General features: G+C 29.3%; 6 protein-coding genes across 11 annotated transcripts; 3 read left to right on the top strand and 3 right to left on the bottom strand.

The window, feature by feature from the left end:
- Nucleotides 1–12: 12 nt before the first annotated feature.
- On the bottom strand, nucleotides 13–2,783 carry DNaseII (deoxyribonuclease II). The gene is made up of 6 exons (XM_035092796.1): nucleotides 2,182–2,783; nucleotides 1,933–2,110; nucleotides 1,339–1,852; nucleotides 1,138–1,240; nucleotides 923–1,061; nucleotides 13–789 (listed from the first exon to the last, which is right to left on the bottom strand). The coding sequence occupies exons 1-6, from the start codon at nucleotides 2,295–2,297 to the stop codon at nucleotides 604–606; spliced, it is 1,236 nt and encodes a 411-aa protein (XP_034948687.1). The 5' UTR covers nucleotides 2,298–2,783; the 3' UTR covers nucleotides 13–603.
- Nucleotides 2,784–2,987: 204 nt separating this feature from the next.
- Nucleotides 2,988–7,588, top strand: Vav (Vav guanine nucleotide exchange factor). The gene is made up of 7 exons (XM_035092497.1): nucleotides 2,988–3,276; nucleotides 3,440–3,968; nucleotides 4,064–4,132; nucleotides 4,659–4,857; nucleotides 5,073–6,161; nucleotides 6,304–6,575; nucleotides 6,668–7,588. Exons 2-7 carry the CDS (start codon nucleotides 3,559–3,561, stop codon nucleotides 7,023–7,025), a joined length of 2,397 nt encoding a protein of 798 aa, XP_034948388.1. The 5' UTR covers nucleotides 2,988–3,276; nucleotides 3,440–3,558; the 3' UTR covers nucleotides 7,026–7,588.
- A 45-nt stretch (nucleotides 7,589–7,633) lies between these two features.
- On the bottom strand, nucleotides 7,634–9,317 carry LOC118072548 (torsin-1A). Its single transcript, XM_035092509.1, has 3 exons — nucleotides 8,898–9,317; nucleotides 8,512–8,777; nucleotides 7,634–8,427 (listed from the first exon to the last, which is right to left on the bottom strand). The coding sequence occupies exons 1-3, from the start codon at nucleotides 9,049–9,051 to the stop codon at nucleotides 7,837–7,839; spliced, it is 1,011 nt and encodes a 336-aa protein (XP_034948400.1). The 5' UTR covers nucleotides 9,052–9,317; the 3' UTR covers nucleotides 7,634–7,836.
- Nucleotides 9,318–9,338: 21 nt separating this feature from the next.
- Nucleotides 9,339–10,783, top strand: LOC118072552 (cytochrome b5-like). 2 transcript variants are annotated; one of them, XM_035092523.1, is made up of 4 exons: nucleotides 9,339–9,673; nucleotides 9,798–9,926; nucleotides 10,000–10,076; nucleotides 10,332–10,783. In XM_035092523.1, the coding sequence occupies exons 1-4, from the start codon at nucleotides 9,542–9,544 to the stop codon at nucleotides 10,414–10,416; spliced, it is 423 nt and encodes a 140-aa protein (XP_034948414.1). In that variant the 5' UTR covers nucleotides 9,339–9,541; the 3' UTR covers nucleotides 10,417–10,783. The 2 variants fall into 2 exon arrangements, with proteins under 2 accessions (XP_034948414.1, XP_034948422.1); XM_035092531.1 differs by having other exon boundaries at nucleotides 10,294–10,783.
- Nucleotides 10,784–11,410: 627 nt separating this feature from the next.
- sbm (sobremesa) lies at nucleotides 11,411–16,676 on the top strand. 3 transcript variants are annotated; one of them, XM_035094950.1, is made up of 6 exons: nucleotides 11,411–12,072; nucleotides 13,630–14,153; nucleotides 14,656–15,722; nucleotides 15,826–16,039; nucleotides 16,146–16,451; nucleotides 16,535–16,676. In XM_035094950.1, exons 2-6 carry the CDS (start codon nucleotides 14,087–14,089, stop codon nucleotides 16,597–16,599), a joined length of 1,719 nt encoding a protein of 572 aa, XP_034950841.1. In that variant the 5' UTR covers nucleotides 11,411–12,072; nucleotides 13,630–14,086; the 3' UTR covers nucleotides 16,600–16,676. The 3 variants fall into 3 exon arrangements, with proteins under 3 accessions (XP_034950841.1, XP_034950844.1, XP_034950843.1); XM_035094952.1 differs by lacking the exon at nucleotides 11,411–12,072 and adding an exon at nucleotides 13,444–13,492; XM_035094953.1 differs by lacking the exon at nucleotides 13,630–14,153 and having other exon boundaries at nucleotides 11,414–12,072.
- A 646-nt stretch (nucleotides 16,677–17,322) lies between these two features.
- Nucleotides 17,323–18,197, bottom strand: LOC118074089 (uncharacterized protein C1orf131 homolog). Of its 3 annotated transcripts, none has more exons than XM_035095001.1 (2): nucleotides 18,078–18,197; nucleotides 17,323–17,924 (listed from the first exon to the last, which is right to left on the bottom strand). In XM_035095001.1, exon 2 carries the CDS (start codon nucleotides 17,910–17,912, stop codon nucleotides 17,433–17,435), a length of 480 nt encoding a protein of 159 aa, XP_034950892.1. In that variant the 5' UTR covers nucleotides 17,913–17,924; nucleotides 18,078–18,197; the 3' UTR covers nucleotides 17,323–17,432. The 3 variants fall into 3 exon arrangements, with proteins under 3 accessions (XP_034950892.1, XP_034950891.1, XP_034950893.1); XM_035095000.1 differs by having other exon boundaries at nucleotides 17,998–18,125; XM_035095002.1 differs by having other exon boundaries at nucleotides 18,046–18,097.
- Nucleotides 18,198–18,204: the final 7 nt, after the last annotated feature.

The raw sequence follows: 18,204 nt of genomic DNA, 5'->3' as shown, positions 1-18,204 counted from the left end.
TCATTATTTGCATTTAATGTATCGAATTATTAATTTTATTAAGAAGTTTATTAATGTTATAACACTTAAAATTTTTTTCCATTTATATACATATAAGGAAAACAATGTATATGTAAATAACATTTGACGCTCTTGAAATAGATTCATCCTCCGTAATTCATAATTATAATCAAATTATACAAAAACGAGATGTGCAAACGTTAACAATTTCAATTATAATGATCATTTTCATAAATTAATTTAATCAATATCACACAGTAAATATATCGATCATTTCATCTACTGTTAAATGTTTGAGTAATAATAAATTTGTTATTATTTCAATTACCACTATGACTACTACATATTTGCATCGATAGACATAAATGCCAAATGTGTTATTCAGTCTTCCTACATATTGCTTGATAAAATTAGTTATATTATCAATAATGAGAAACCAATTTAATAGATAATGTATAATCGATTTTCCTTTGTTGACACTTTTTATCTCGAAATATAAATGATTAAATGTCAAATTAATGATATTGTATTTTATCATTTGATGAGCATTTATATGATTTTATAAACTTGATCAAATGTTTAATTAAAAATTCATTTAATTATTTATTCAGTCATTGATATTTTTTTAACGATATTACCAAACCAAGATTTAATAGAAGTCATTGATTTTTGAAAGAAATTTTGTTTCTTTGGACAAGGTTCTATATCATTTACTGAAGAACGATAATTATTCCAAAGCTTCAGAAGATTTACACAAACTGTACCTCCGCCTCGATTAAATTGCGTATCCTAAAAAATAAAAATATAAAAATCATTCTTAATAGTAGATATATAAAAAGATCATTTGTTTTTAATCGATAATTTATCTTTGATGGATTAAATTTATAACGAAATTAATTGTTGAGTTAATCATAAAAATTACCGCTCTATTGATATCTCCAATGCAGACCCAATTTCGTTGTTGCTTATTACTCATAGCCACAGCCCATTTGGAATGATCACGAGTGCTTTTAAAATCGATATTGATATTATTTAATAATATAGATTGCACATTATAGACCCTGCAAAAATTAATTTGAGCTAATTATTATTGCTAATAAACCACACCATTATCAAATTAATTAGCATTATTAATACTTTGATCCATTGCACTCAGAGGGTAGCTTTCCTCGACCATTCAACCACGTTTCTGCTAATAAATCGGATTGTAGTTGTGGTGCCACAAAATCATCATAGAGATCTAAATGAAATAATTCATTTCTGTTCATTACACTCAACCAAATAAATCTAATTCATTTCCAACAGGGAACTAAAGTTTAATAATACATTTTAGTATACCTTTTTGCCATTTATCACTCTTAGCAAAACTAATAAACTCCAATCCTTGACTTGAATGAATTTCTTTTTTATGATAATAAGGGGGAGTTTTTATTCGTATAGCTTTAGAAGCATTTAAAAGAGCTGGATATTGGGTAGTTAAATCTTCAGGCATATTATATCGATATGGGATTACTTGGTTGTAAATTAATAATCGACCAACGATATCCATCTGATCTGCATTCATCGAAATGCAGAGAAAACTCTGTCCATTAGATTTTCCAGAGTTTGGATACAAATACTCGCCATCTGGTATATCATTAGTAACATTTTTGAAGTTTTCGAGACTGTGTTTTTTTCTTTTCTGTTCTCCAGACAATGGAGAAGGAGGATAATTAGGGACACTGTGGATAAGCCAAAATCCTTGATGCTCATCAGTCATCACAATACCTTTTGCATGGCCATATCTTTTAGCGCTATTTTCATTTGGAGCTTGATCACTATACATGATCCATCCTTTTTTTGATGCAATATTCTAAAATAAATTCTTGATAATATTTATTCAAGTTCGTAGAAAAGCTGTCAATAGGAATGCTTCATTGTTTAAATACTCACATCTTTATATAATAAAGATAACGTCTTGCCTGGTACCGAGTCCTTGGATCCAATTTCCTTTTTTGATAATTGCCAACCGAGGTCTATAGTTTTATTAGTTATATAAAGGTAAGCTAGACCTTTTCTAATTAATGGCTCACTGCTTTCCGCAACTTTTGGTAATTTGTATAAAACATACCTGGGAATCACATAGACATATTGATATCTTTATCCTCAAAACAAACGTCAAAGATGAATTCGTATAATTACCAATCAACTGGATCTCCATTTTCGTCTTTACATTGTAAACTATTCGAATCACTCTTATTACTATGAATATTAAAAATTATTATTAATATAAAAAAATATAAATGTCTCGCGTACATTGTTAGAAATGTATGTCAATGGAGCATCGATCAATTTTAAAATCGATAATTCCAACTATCGTGACGAAGGTTTTGATATTGTATCTTATTTACATTTCATTGTTGATCAAAAATGTTCTAATTACATTTGCACTAACTCTTGTAATTTTAAAATACAAAACGTTCTCAGCAATATACAATTATTAGTTGATAAATTACAACAATAAAACCGTTGTTATATATCAATCACTCATTAATCATCACTTTTTTCCTCGTACTTTGACAGAGCAAATTGTGATTATATACTGATCTGTAAAAATGGTTCATTCAAGCTGTAATATACTGTTGACATTGAAAAATGAATAGCCAGGTGTTATTGTATCGATGAATCTAACTTTTCAATGTTATTATCTACAAACATTGTTTTGGAGCCCATTTATTTTGTTTGGCCCTCATGATATGAAATTCCCAGAATTTGAGTAGAATGACATTGACAATGATTGACAAATATCACATACACATATACATGTGTACGCAAGTATATATATACATATATCCATGATAAGAGTGACACATTGCCAAAAAATGTCGTAGTAAAAAAAATTGACAGATAGGTGTCTCTGCACTTGTTTTCTCAATCACTGTTGCCAACTTATAAATATTGACAGAACAATTTTTGATTTGTAGCAGTGGTATGACTGATAACTCTAAAGAGAACTGAAATGGACGCTGTTGAATTGACGGCTCGATTAGCCTAAAATGATAAGAGAATAATTCCATGATTATGAAAGACTAATAGTGACAGTAAATTTTCGTGCCAAAAACCAATTATGATTTTATTTTGATACAGTTGCGTTGATTCAATAAATTATGACATAATCGGCGTTTAAGGCAAAGGTCACTTAGAAGAATGGACCAGTCGTTTGTCAACTTCACATCTCAATAATCTTTTATTCCGACAGTGATACGAAAAAACTGCAAAGTGTTGATGTATTTATAGGTAAATTTAAATCATTATTATAAATATAATTTTCATTTGTTCAATATGAAAATAATTTTTATAATTAATTATTGATGATAAACAAAATTACATTTGATTATTATTAAAAAAAAATGTGATAATAGAAAGATAAAATTATTTATCATTCAAATTTTATTTTCAGTTTGGTAATACCATTTAAGTGATCTGTCATTATTGAGAACTATTTACTGTCTTCGTGAGATGGATTTATGATTTACAAAAGTTCATTTAAAATATAATTTACAATAAAACAATAACACAATGAGTACAACAGAGAATGGAGCAGAGTCTGAAACTGGATGGCAAGAATGTGCCAGCTGGTTAACAAGGTGTGGAGCTTTGAGAGCAGATCATAAAGCCAACTGGTCAACTGCCACTGCGTTCGATTTAGCTTACACTCTAAGAGATGGAGTATTACTTTGCAACTTGTTGAATTTAATAGACCCATTATGTATAGACATCAAAGATGTTAGCCAAAAGCCACAAATGGCTCAATTTTTATGTTTAAGAAACATAAAATTATTCCTAACAGTTTGCTCCTCAAATTTTGGTCTTCCAGACTCAGATCTTTTCGAACCATCAGTATTGTTTGATTTGTCAAACTTCCATCAAGTTTTATGCACACTCTCAGCATTATCACATTCACCGAAATTCCGACGTAAAGGAATTGCGTAAGTCTATCAAAGTCTAAATAAAAATGATAACTTTTAATATCAACTATAAATAATTAATGAATAAAGATTGATAAAATCTTGTAATACTTCAGAGGTTTTATGATTGGACGTGATCGATCCCAGGAAGAGGCTTATAGAGATCTCCAAAGCGCTGGTGTTGGGTAGGTTATTTTGAAAGCTATCAATTATTACTAATCCCTTTATTTTCTATTTATACACTACTATATTTATTGATCACTCTTTATCTGATTTTTGTTTCAATTAAAAATAATTTTCTAAATAATAAATCAACTATTACCTTTGCTAATTTCAATCAATAAATTTAGTCCCACAAGCACAGAGGTGGGATTTGCTATAAAACCTAGAGCTGTGGATCCCGATGAATCCCAAGTATATCAAGAATTACTCTGCTTTTCAACTACTCCTCAACATGAATGGTCTTTTACAACTACTGAGGTACATTTTCGTCAAATGTACAAACTTATTAACGTCTATCACCGCAGCGTTGTTTTGTAAACACAATTATGAGTAATCTCTGTGTACTAGCGATTAGAAATTTTCTTTTTCATTTTGGCAATTTTTTTTCTGTCAACAAAAAAATGTATTTATCATTGACCCAAATTTTATTTTGCATAAATAGTGCATGAGCTCTATATATTATTTTTTTCTTTCATTTTAAATGCTTAGTCGTGAAACTGAAGGTCGCAGAAGAATATTGAGAAGAAGAGAAGGTGATGAAGCAGGTGGTGAGTCTACACATCAAATAGAAAATCAAGTTGATCAAGAGGAAGATGGTTATGGAGCTTATTGTAGTCATGCACAAAGTGAAGAAGTCTACCATGATTTATGTAGTCTACACTTGCCACCTCCTGTTAATGTTGTGCAGGTTATTATTATTTTTTTTTGTTTATTTTATTATTTTCAATTATTTAAACTAGCATGATTGCTTTGCATGATATTGAAATCTTATAATATTGGTATGATATGTCTAAATAAAAATAAAAGATTCACAAAAACTAAATATTAATTTGTTAAAAAAAATATTATTATTTTCATCATAAGCACTACAAGCTTAATACATTTTATTATCACTATTTTTAGGATGGCGCAATTTCCTGTGCAGAAAAGAGAGATTTTGTAGTACAAGAACTTGTAGAGACTGAAAGAAATTATGCTGAAGTGCTTAATAGTTTATTGAGACACTTTGCCCGGCCTTTATCATCATCATTACGTCCAAAAGATGCTGCAATTATTTTTTTTGGTATCAAGGATCTTGCAGAAATACATGCTGGTGTACATAGTCAATTGAGAAAAGCACGGAATGGTGCAGCCATCGCTCAAGTATTTCTTGATTGGCGAGAAAAGTTTCTTATTTATGGTGATTATTGTGCTAATTTAACAGTTGCTCAGAATACTTTACAAGAAGCTTGTGCACGAAATGAAGTTGTAAATCAAGAAGTTATTCGATGTCAACAAGAAGCAAACAATGGAAAGTTTAAACTTCGAGACATTCTCTCTGTTCCAATGCAGCGAGTGTTAAAATATCATTTATTGTTAGATAAATTAGTTGAAGAAACTCCTCGTGATTGGACTGAAGATCTTCGCCAGTTAGGAAAAGCAAGAGAAGTGATGGTAGATGTAGCCCAATATATTAATGAAGTGAAAAGAGACTCTGATACTTTAGACATTATCAAGGATATTCAAGCATCAATAATTGACTGGGATGTGAGTGATGGTACTCAATTACAAGATTTCGGACGTTTACTGAGAGATGGGGAACTTAAAGTTAAAGCTCATGGTGATCAAAGGATTAAGGCTCGATATGCCTTTGTGTTCGAACAAGCTGTATTGCTTTGTAAAGCCGGTCGTGGAGATCAATATTGCTTTAGAGAGACACTTAGAATGGATGATTATCGTCTTGAAGATCCTTCAGGGCGTAAGGTACTCGGTAAAGATTCCAGATGGTCATATCAATGGCTACTAGTTCACAACAAAGCTTACACAGCATACACATTGTTTGCACGAACTGAAGATCAAAAACAGATGTGGATAAAAGCTCTGCAAGACGCTATGGACAATGTTAATCCTGCTGCTTGTCGATTAACAAATCACAAATTCCGTTTAGTGACATTTGAAAGTGCTCGTAGCTGTCAACGTTGTGGAAAGTTCCTTAAAGGTCGTATTTTTCAAGTAAGTTTATATTTTATTTAATCAATATTGTTGTAGACTATTTGTTTCAGTTTTATAATCATTAAAAAAAATTTTATTTTCAAAGTAAAAATTAAATTTGATATCTAAATAAAATATAACTTTTCTCTCTTATTTTTATTAGGGATATAGTTGTGATGTGTGTCGCCTAGCAGTTCATAAACAATGCATATCATATTCCGGACGATGTGTGCCTATTCCTCCTACACCACCGTTACCTCCTCCACTTCCGTGTGACCGGGCATTATCAGTAAAATTATGGTTTGTTGGAGAAATGGGCAGAGATGCTGCTGCACACAAATTAGAGGCTAGAGAAGACGGAACCTACATGTTGCGAATACGACCTCCGGGTAAACCGAGGCTTAAACATGAAACTAATTACGCTTTGAGTGTTAAGTAAGTCATTATAATTAATAGAATAACAGATAATTTTTTAGATGAACTAAATTTAAAATAAAAAAAATTTACAAAATAATTTTATATTACAGAAATGATGGTGTTGTTAAACATGTGCGAATATTTAAACGAGATGTCAATGGCACAGAACTTTATTATTTAAGTGAATCACGCTTTTTTAAAAGTGTCGTTGAATTGGTGGAATATTATGAGCGAGCTTCATTAGCAGAAAATTTTGAAAATCTTGATCAACGACTTTTATGGCCATTTCGACGAGTATTGGCCAAAGCACTGTTCGATTTTCGTGCAGTTGAACGTAACCAGTTAACATTAAGACGTGGATGTAGAGTTGTGGTCCTTAGCAAAGAAGGTGATGCTAAGGGATGGTGGAAAGGAAAAATCGGAGACCAAGTTGGATTTTTTCCAAAGGAGTATGTCGAAGAAGAATAACCCAGGATATTATAAATCTTAACAAATGTTCTTTCATTCGATTTAATCATATTTCTCGTTAAAACAAAATTATAAAAGTAAAACAAATAGGCGAGCACTCATCCAAAGAATCGCGATACCATAATGAATTATCAGTGCAATCGCATGAATTATCATTCAAACTAGTCCTTGGACAGACAATGCGCATAAGTTTTAATTAGGCAAGTTTTAACTACAAATAATAATCTATTGATGATGTACTCATGAAAATATTTAAATAACCATCAATGGTAAGTTTTAAAAGGAAATTATGGGAATGTAAAGTTGTAAAAAATTTTGGAGCAAAATTACTAGATCAAAAATTGTTTGATGGCTCGAAATTGATGAACAAATTAATTATTAACTATTTCCGAGAGTTCTCTAATTTCAATTGTGATAGAACGATCATATTACAAATATGTGAAGTAATAAAATTGCTAAATATTTTTCGGACTCTCTTTGACTATCAATGAGATTGCTTCATAACAAAGATGCTTTTAACGTTATATATATCAATATACATATATATACAAAAACATTTTGAGGCTTCAAAAATTAGCCAAAATATATTTATCATTATGTTTACAAAAAATTCACAGATACATTGTTATTCTTAAAAAAAAAAAAAGAAAATATTTTTTAATTATTAAGAAATATTATCCAACTGTGCCAATAAAGTTTAGTGATAAAATTTGATGTATATACCTCATTGTGAAATATATTTTATGTCTGCACATATTTTTAGTAATAATTAAATTATTATTACAATCAATTGATTGTGGATTTAAGTCTATTATAGCTCTTTATGTAGTTTTTGCCGGTATAATATACTTGATACTTTGGAGGCTATTTTTTTACAGCCACTGCTTGCATAAATCTGATGATCTGGATCCCAAGAAATATACTCCATAACTTTGTCAATTTGTTCTGAAGTTGGGGTATGTCCTTTTATTTTAAATTCTTCTTCAATACAAAGCAATACATGTCTTGTTTCGAGAGGTAAAAATGGTATATAATGATCAATCAAATGTGATTGAATAGTATCACTTTTATAGAATCCACCACCTTCATTGAAGGCTCCCTTCGCCATTAAAGCTTCGAAATCAGCTAATGATAATTCCTCGCGTTTTTTCCCACTTAGCCAAGCATTAGATAAGGTTTGTATTATTTCTCTAGATCCAGTGTTTGATAAAAAAATAAATATTGCTTTGTTAGTAGTTAATTGATACTTCTGGCCCATGTGCCATATTTGCGTTGTCCCGTAATCCATAAATGGCACAAGTACATCTAATACTCCAGGTACTATCATGTCCACTTCATCAAAAACAAATAAAGATTCTGGACATTTTGATAAACTTTCGATTAGGATTTTGACTAAGTCCTCCTAATAAAATAAATTTTCATTTTAATGAGTCATTCAGCTCATGAATTCCATTTTTTTTCAAGTAATAATGAAAATATAAATTACCTTATACTCTTGTTTTTTACTTTCTAAGGGGAAATTTATTCTCCCAATAAATAAATGAACATAATTACTTTCTACTTTTTTCTCATAAAAAGTTTCAATAATCATTCTTGCAACATAATTTTTACCGGTTCCTCCAGGACCGTGGAAATTCATTACTAAAGCTTTTTTAGGTTCTCTTACATTTATATGTGCACCCAAAGCACTTATGAGTTCTTTATTAACAATGTGCTGGCCAAATAATTTGGTACGTAATCTTTCATTTAATTCTATAATCAATCATTTGAAACATGTATAAAATTATTTTATTATGATAAGTTTATGATATCACAGGCAAGTATCATAAATACCGGCAAATTGATTAAGCTTAGAATTTATAAAAAAAATACCTGTAATATTTTTTTTAATATATTTTTCATTGCAGCATTCTTGATAAGAGCAAACTACATGATTAAATCCTGATCTTAAATAATTATAAAAACTACTAGCTTCTTGTAAATAAATAAGATAAAAAATAATAAAACGAATTCGAAAATAATGCATTTTATGGTTAAGCAATTGTTATGAATATTAAATTAATAAAATACATTGAGAGTATTAACTTATTTTACAACTCTTATCTTATGATTCTGATTGTTTCATTAACTATTCATAATTATAATTTGACTACATGTAGAATTTGTATAACAACAATCAATCGAGTAAATACATGCCACTTTATGTACAATTTGCAATGATGCACCTGATTTTTTTTTTTGGCTTGGTAAGCATGGTATTCAAAATCTTACAGGTGGTATCACTGGCTGACTCAAGTCAGTTTGTTGCCTCGAGAGTCTAAATTGCTGTCGGCGTCAAAAGTATGGCTGTTACTGTTTGATTATCATTCAATTTATATGACGTAGTTATTTTTATCTTATTGTTGTTTAGAATATTTATTTTCAATTATTAGACTATATAATTAACTCAGTGAGATCTCGAATAACCTATAAATTAGATATTAAACATTTTTAATTAACCAAATAGTACGATAAAAATGGCGATTCCAGAAGCAAATTCGTCTACTACTTTTTACACCCGTGAAGAGGTTGCTAAGCATACAAATAGTGATAATTTATGGTTTATTATTCATAATAATGTTTATGATATAACTGGATTTTTAAAAGAGGTTAGTATATATTTAAAAAACTCCAAAACATTTTAAGTTAAATTTTTGAATTTCTTATTGCTAAAAATTTGAAAAGTCATTACTCTTATGTACTAAACTTATTTTTAATCTTCTTTCCGAATAGCACCCTGGTGGTGAAGAAGTTTTATATGAGCAAGCAGGTTTGGATGCAACAGAAGCTTTTGAAAATGTCGGTCATTCCAGTGATGCTAGACAAATGATGGAACCATATAAAATTGGTGAACTTGTGGAGGTATATAAATTTAATATTTCAATTATTTTGTTTGTAATTAGCTGTATCATTAATGCGTAATTAATGATTTTAGGAAGAAAGAAATATTTCTTCAAAGGATGATAAAAAAAGAGACTGGGGAAGTGGTGATGGTGATGACGATGGATCGAGGTATATTTTTTAAAAATATTTTTCATAATTGAATCGAATAGAAAAACGGAGTACTAACATTTCTTTTTTCTCATCTAACTAACCTGTTCACACTTTATGTTCAGAGTTCAATAGAAATTAATTCAAATGAATAATTGCATTTTTTTATTGTAAATTAAATTGATAAAAACACAAAAGAAGAAATGTTAGAACTTTGATATATATGAAATGTAACTAGTCGCTGCTGCATGGTGATGTGATGATTGGCAATTCTAGTGGCTCTTGGAGATCCTGGCTGATTCCTGTAGCAGTTGGAATTCTCGCAACACTGATTTATCGCTACTTTATCGCAGCTCGTTAGAAAGAATTCTAAAACATTCCAATAAAAAAAATCAAGAAATAACAAGAGAATGAAAAAAAAGAGCGAGTCTCTTTTTAAAACGATGATATTTTTTTTTTAATTTAAATCGATCATTGTTATCATTTATAGTCATACAAAACAAATGTAATTGTTACATGCCTTTATATTATTTCTACTATAATATGCCTAACTTAAAATGACTTTACTTGTAAGTATTTTCTTATGATGGGATATTTTAATACAAATACTGGGATTGATTAATTGGGCATAACAAAATGTTTATGGAATTATGTATAAAAATTAATGGAGGACACAATCTATTTGCATTTATATAAATACATATATAAATATATATACATGTGTGTAACACTTGTAGTATAATTGAAATTTTACTGCCGTTTATTGAAAAATAAATAAATAATAAAATTTAATTAACTATATTATTAGCAGAGCTATAATTAAACTAGCAATGGTGCTCACTATCAATGATAAATCATGGTTAAAATTTAAATGAATTTTTTTATTAATGAACAAATTTGGTTTATTATGTATTTATTTAATGATTTTAATAACTACTTTTTACAATAAATAAAATGTTTTTATTATTTGCAATATAAACTTGTTTAAGTTACTTTAGTTTAAAAAATAACAAAGATTGGATAATAATTTTATGAATAAATAAAAGAAATATTTGGAAAGATGACAATAAAGAATAAATTATTGAATAATTAAATTAAAATTAACTACACTAAGTTTTATTATAAAAAATAAATTTTATGGTGTATTTGGTTTTACATAGATAAGTCTATATACATTAATTATTAGTTTTATTGATTAAAACTACATCAGTAAATGCAAATTTTGTGAAAAAATCTATTAAATTTTAAATTGAATTTAAATTAATCCTTAATGAGTTTGAAATTTAATCAACATTCGAAGATTTGAACTTGAAAATCTGTTGGAGATGAATAAGAATATCTGATGTAACTTCGTAATATAGCAAACCAAAGAAGGGTGAACATAACATGAGTGAGAGCGTGTAAATATCGAGCGATGTTGAGTATCTATCAGCGCCGACGCCGAGGAATAGTAGCCAGTACGACCGCTGCTACAGCAGAAGGTTGAATAGAAGAGTCTTAGGAGGAATATATCACCACGATATACATATTTCAGTCTCAACAATTTTATAACGACACCAACCAGTTCGCCGCGAGTTCTCGTCATCAGTACGTCGTTCTGAACCTTCCAATTAGTGTGCATATGCATATTACATATACAACTGTTAAGTTTTCATTTTTTGAACAAATAAATATACAATTAGCTGAAAATAATAGACAAGAGAATTATCAAAACCGATAAATATTTAAAAAAAAGTGATAGTGTTATCTAGACATAAGCACAAGTGAATTAAACTGCAGTACTTGAGTCCTGCAACAAAATTTATCTGTTGAATTTATCAATATTATCTGTGATCCTTCATTAAAAAAAACAACAACAACGAATAGAAGCAATAATATTCAAGAGAGTTTTGTAAGTTAAGACAACCGAGCAGTAATTACTTTTAAAAGTCGTCGAGGTGTCATGAGAGGCGGCTTCACAATCCGCCCTTCTTATTTGTCCTACGTAGAGTCATGCATGTCGCGCCCTTCAAACGAGGTAATTCATAAATTATTTAATTTTTTTTTGTCAACATATAATATTAATTTACTATCAATGTAAACTAAACTTAGACTAATCTATAGCATCTCGTTTAATAATAATTCATAAAATCAATAAATAATCATACAAATAATAATTTTTTAAATAAATACAATAAATAAAGTTCATTCTTATGTTCTATATTATTTATTGAACATTCAGATAAATCATCATTATCACAATTAATTGATTTGCATATGTAATTTACCCATTTTTTGATCAACTATCTTGTTCTCTCAATTAAATCCAATTTCATCTAATAAAAATCATTCACACTATCTTGAGACGATTATCAACCAATTTATTAAATGGAATCTTCTATTAAAAGATTGAACTATCTGAAAATTAAAAGTCTTAAGACATTTAAAAAAATTGATCAGCAATATTGGTAAACATTACAATTGATATGTTTTATTTCTGCATAAGATTTCATGAGTAAAAATTAAGTGACCTTTTTATTAAGCAAAACATATTACTAATATTAAATAGTCAAACTAATTATAATTATCTAAATGAGAGTTCATGCCAAACAATTGCAATTAAGGTACAATCATGATAATATAAATACAAATAATAATTCTCTCAGTTAACCTTGAATTCAATTAATTAACTGGTGCTAAAGAATGTTGATAATATAATATTTTCAACTACTAATCAAGAATTAGTCAATTAAACTATTGAGGTTTCTTAAAAAAAAACCTTTATTGCTGTTGTATACTTGGTTATTTTTAAATAATAATCAATAAGAACTTGTACAGTTGTATGTATTGTTTAACTTATAGTAATAATTATTATGACATTCAATACCTTTTATCATCACTATAAGATAGCATACCGAAATGAATACACTACATTTTTATATATCATTATACGAAAACTTCTGAGACGCATTGCATCATTCAGTCTGGGGCTCAATTTGAAATTTTGAGGGCGGTGCAATTCTTAAAATAACCTAACTTATTATTATTATTTAATAGTAATTAATAAATGCCGATATTCAGTTATTTTATTTTCACATTCACTTGATGATCATCAATGACTAAAAGGATGTGAGCAATAAAAGTTGATTATCATAATAGTATTCATCCAACTTTGTTAAAGATCAATAACTTTTTATGGGGTTATGAATTTACAGAAAATTTGTTAACAAATGATTTTATTGGCAAATGGATGGTAAATAATTTATGCTAGTATTTGAAATAAAAAGTAATATTTATGTTTAATAATAAAGTTATTATATTATGTATTCATTGACTCAATTTTAATAGGTACTTGGACAAGCTTTAAATAGTTGCCTCTAACACATTTAAAAATATCGCACTCATGTGATGTGTTTCTTTTTGTTGTCATCACTAATTTTTTATAGAGAGATAAGTAGGTAGGTCTAATTCTGTTAAACTTCAAGAAATAACTGGTCAATGACACTTAACATGAAATATTTCATCAATTAAAATAAATGCTTCTCACTTTTCCACCATCATTTAAAAGGTTATTTTTATTTTTCAACTATTTTAGTGACACCATTCTATCATTCTGATCAGTCATTGTGTGACTGCAAACAATGTGATTCAGATGACGTTACTATGTCACGAACTTGTCATGTGGTTGGTTTAAATATGGAGCTACACATCCTAATTTGAGGAATTGGATAAGAAAAGTTTTTGGCTAACGGCCTAAGATTTATCATTGACAAGAAGTCATATGCCAAATGTACGTCAATGTCATGGTTAACGTCAATATTTTTTTGAAATTAAAATCAAATTCCTGATGATTATTCCCAGTTATGATCATATATTTGGTCTTGATGCAACAAGGAATTCCTATCCTTTAATATGATAATAATGTTGATGTTATCAAAAATTTATAAATAAATATCACAACCAGAAATGTAAGAGTAAAAATGGCGTTTTATTATGCTGATGAAACCAGTGAAGAAATCGTCGTAGCTGGATGTGAACCAGTTGCTTGAGGAATGTTTAACGCATCGGCGAATTTTATTTTCTCTGTTCAAGAGCGATTAAATTATTTATTGAGTGGTGGTAAAAATTTTTTAAAAGACTATTATTACTCTTTTTTTTACATAATCTATTCAAAAGATACAGTTTTATTTATTATCAAACTATGAGTAATCATAATGATCAATTAAATGTTGAATTGAACAATTAATAGTTGGTTATCATTTCTAGATGTGATGATGATTATTTATTGATATTAGAATTATTTTAAACATTTATATTAATGATAAAAATAACACAGGCCAACGATGAAAAAACTTTTTCTATAATTTTAGCTAATTTTTGTGTAGTTTGGTGTGTTGATTCCGAAAACAACCATGAAAAAGTTGTATTATTCACCAATTTCTCCCAGTTTTATATTAAATAAAAATAATTTGTATTAATTTTTAGCTATGCAAAAAATTTTAGAGAGAAAATATAACACAATAAGCATCTAATATTTAATAATTTTTTTGTTGGCCTGTGTAATTAATTGAAGATTAATCTAAAATAAATGTATGATTAATGATGTATACATATCTTTCAGCTACAGTGGGATACGAAAATACAGGGCGAAATGGTGAGGTGTACAACGAAGAGAATCTATCAAATCCCGGAAGTATTGTTGAAGCCTCGAGTACGACCAAAGATACCGGTGGAAGTAAAAATGGATGGAGGCTCCGTCGGAGTTCGTCACAAGGCAAAGACAATGAATTGGCTTTTCGTTTGGGGAATGACGAAGAAGGGAGTGGAAGACGCGGAGGGATGGAGGGGAAGGACCCAGAGGCGGACGACTCTGTTCACCTCAAGAGACGGGTGGGACTCGTCAGTGGGGTGGCTTTAATTGTTGGTACAATGATTGGATCAGGAATTTTTGTTTCACCGACCGGCCTTTTAATTCGAACTGGCAGTGTCGGGTTGAGTTTTTTGGTATGGACAGCATGTGGTGTACTAAGCTTATGCGGTGCTCTAGCATACGCAGAGCTAGGAACAATGAACACCAGTAGCGGTGCTGAATATGCTTACTTTATGGATGCTTTTGGAGCACCACCAGCTTTCTTATTTTCTTGGGTATCAACATTAGTCTTGAAGCCATCACAAATGGCGATAATATGCCTATCATTTGCCCAATATGCTGTGGAAGCATTTGCTGAAGAATGTGAACCACCAGAACATTTGGTGAAGCTTGTAGCGCTTCTTGCTATTACAGTTATTCTTTTAATTAATTGCTATAGCGTGAATCTTGCAACTGGCGTACAAAATACCTTCACTGCGGCCAAGCTCATTGCCATCCTGGTTGTCATAGCTGGTGGGTCGTGGTCTCTTGCCAAAGGGAACACTCAACACCTCCAAGGTGCATTTAAAATGTTGGATGGCAGTGATTCTATCAACATCGGTAGACTTGCAACTGCATTTTATACGGGATTATGGGCTTATGATGGATGGAACAACTTAAACTATGTCACTGAAGAAATTAAAGATCCTTCGAAGAATTTACCTAGATCGATTATGATTGGAATTCCTCTCGTTACCGTCTGCTATGGACTCATTAATTTATCCTATTTAGCAGTTATGTCACCTATGGAAATGATTGAAAGTGAAGCGGTGGCTGTAGTAAGAATCTTCAAACTATTTTCATTACTTTAATTACTTCAGTCATACCTTTTTGATTCAATTATATTTAAATAATCTCATGTATATTCTTTCAATTGTTTAGACCTTTGGAAACCGAATTTTAGGAGTAATGGCTTGGTTAATGCCATTCTCAGTGGCTGTGAGTACTTTTGGTTCAGCAAATGGAACCCTTTTTGCGGCAGGAAGGTTGTGTTTTGCTGCTTCTAGACAAGGTCATCTCCTAGACTGCTTGAGCTATGTACACATACGTCGATTTACACCTGCGCCGGGACTCATTTTTCATTCTTTAGTGGCAGGTACATTAAGTATTATCCATCAATTTTTTTTATTGATTCTTCATTTGTTGCTATTATTATTGTTTAGCTAGAAATGATATGTAATTCAATTTAATTTTTTTTCCAGCTACAATGGTACTATCTGGAAATATTGATTCTTTGATTGATTTCTTTTCGTTTACGGCTTGGATATTTTATGGAGGTTCAATGCTCGCTCTCTTAGTGATGCGCAAAACACGACCTAATCATCCTCGACCTTATAAATGTCCACTTGTCATACCTATTTTTGTGCTAGGAATCTCAATGTACCTGATAGTTGGCCCGATTATTGATAATCCACAAATCGAGTATTTGTATGCCGCTGGTTTTATCGCTGCTGGCATGTTATTCTACCTCCCATTTGTTAAATATGGATACGTGCCCAAGTTTATGGGTAATGTTGATATATTATTCACTATTTTACCATATTCCATGAATATATTTATAAGACTACTTGATTATTTATTTATTTTTCAGAAAGGGTCAATGTTTTTCTTCAAATGCTCCTAGAGGTGGCTCCAACTGCTGCCGCGTATGATTAATTATAATCATGATTCAATTAGACTATTTAGGATGATTGAAGAACTGATATCAACAAAAAATTTTTTTACTATTTCATCAATAGAATTCGATTAAATATTATTCATTTTTAATGTTTTTAAATACTTAAAACTATCAAAATGATATGTAAAACTGATTTTATTACGATAAAATGATGGTTAAAAAGCATTTTAACACTGGAATATATTAAAATACAAAAAAAAATCTATTTTTTAAATTATTTCTGTAATAATACATGATAAAATTTGAGATGAAATATAGTTATTTAATTGTTTTAAATACTGTAAAGCAATTTTTTAAAATTTATCGAGTGCCGAATCATTCCATTATGGCATTGGATGTTGAAAAAATAAAAATATTTAATTATTTTGTATTTTCATGAATTGGAGATTAAAGATTGAAAATCATATTTTAAAAAATATATAGAAATTTTTTATTGTTGACTTTAAAAAGATGATTTTTTCTAAATCTGATCTTATACATAAATATAATTATATATTATTTTACTACGAGTTATATGTAATGATATAATACAGAATATACAACACAATAATATTATAATTATTTTTCCAACAGTTAATAAATGTTGTAAGTTGTGTAAACTTATTTATAATGTTTCATGAATATTATTTGTAACCTCAATAAGAACACATCAAATTTTTAATGATTTTTCAATTATTTACAAGAATTATTAATTTGTTTACTTATATTTCTAGAGTTTAAATAAAAAATAAAGTATCATTAAATGAAATTTTTAAATACCTTTGACAAAATCAATTTGACAATTATATTTACTCCAATTAATTTTACTTAACTATTGCTTGTGCACTTTTCCATAAACACCCAGAAGACCTGTATCTTTCTTCTTCTTCTTTACATTCATTTTAGGCTTTTTCAAGCTTCCTGTAAATCCTGATTGTACTTGTTGTTCAACAGCATTCTGTTTCTCTTGTTGTCTTCTCTCCTTTAATATTTTATAATTTTTCCTTATATTTTTTGGAGGTTTAGCACCTAGTGAAATAGCTAATGCTACATTTGCTTCATGTTTTTGTTTCCCTTGTAAACTTGATGAAGCAAATTTCATCACATCCCACCGTAGCCTTTTCATTTCTTTTTCTTGCTCATTTTTTTCATCTTTCATTGAAGTTGGTTTGGATGTAAATTTTTCATTAACATTATTTTTTGCACTATCTAACTTTTCTTTTCTTTTTGTTGATGAATACACAACTGAAATCAAATTTTTTTCAGCATTTTTCTTCAACTGCGCACCTCGTGTAATTACGAACTCACTCATTTTGTTTAAAGTCTAAAAAAAACGAGTAAAAACATTAACTTGATGAATAAATGTATTATCGTTATACAATATAATCATTACATACTTGAAATAATTAAATTTTTATTTTTAATTGTTTGTAAATAATAATTACAGTTAGATTGAATTCAGTTAAAGGTTTCTAACCTTTCAAACAGTTCCAATGTGATTTATGCACTATAGATTTGGCATATACTACACATGTATCGAAGTTAGGTTAAGTTAGGTTAGTTTTTCAACAATACAAATTCGTGTGTATAAATTTGTATAAAAA

This window comes from Chelonus insularis, unplaced genomic scaffold (assembly GCF_013357705.1).
Source record: "Chelonus insularis isolate UGA/USDA-ARS -01 unplaced genomic scaffold, ASM1335770v1 contig_131_pilon, whole genome shotgun sequence".
Lineage (NCBI taxonomy): Eukaryota > Metazoa > Arthropoda > Insecta > Hymenoptera > Braconidae > Chelonus > Chelonus insularis.
Note: the sequence above shows the minus strand (reverse complement) of the source record. Positions and strands in the feature narration are given on the sequence as shown.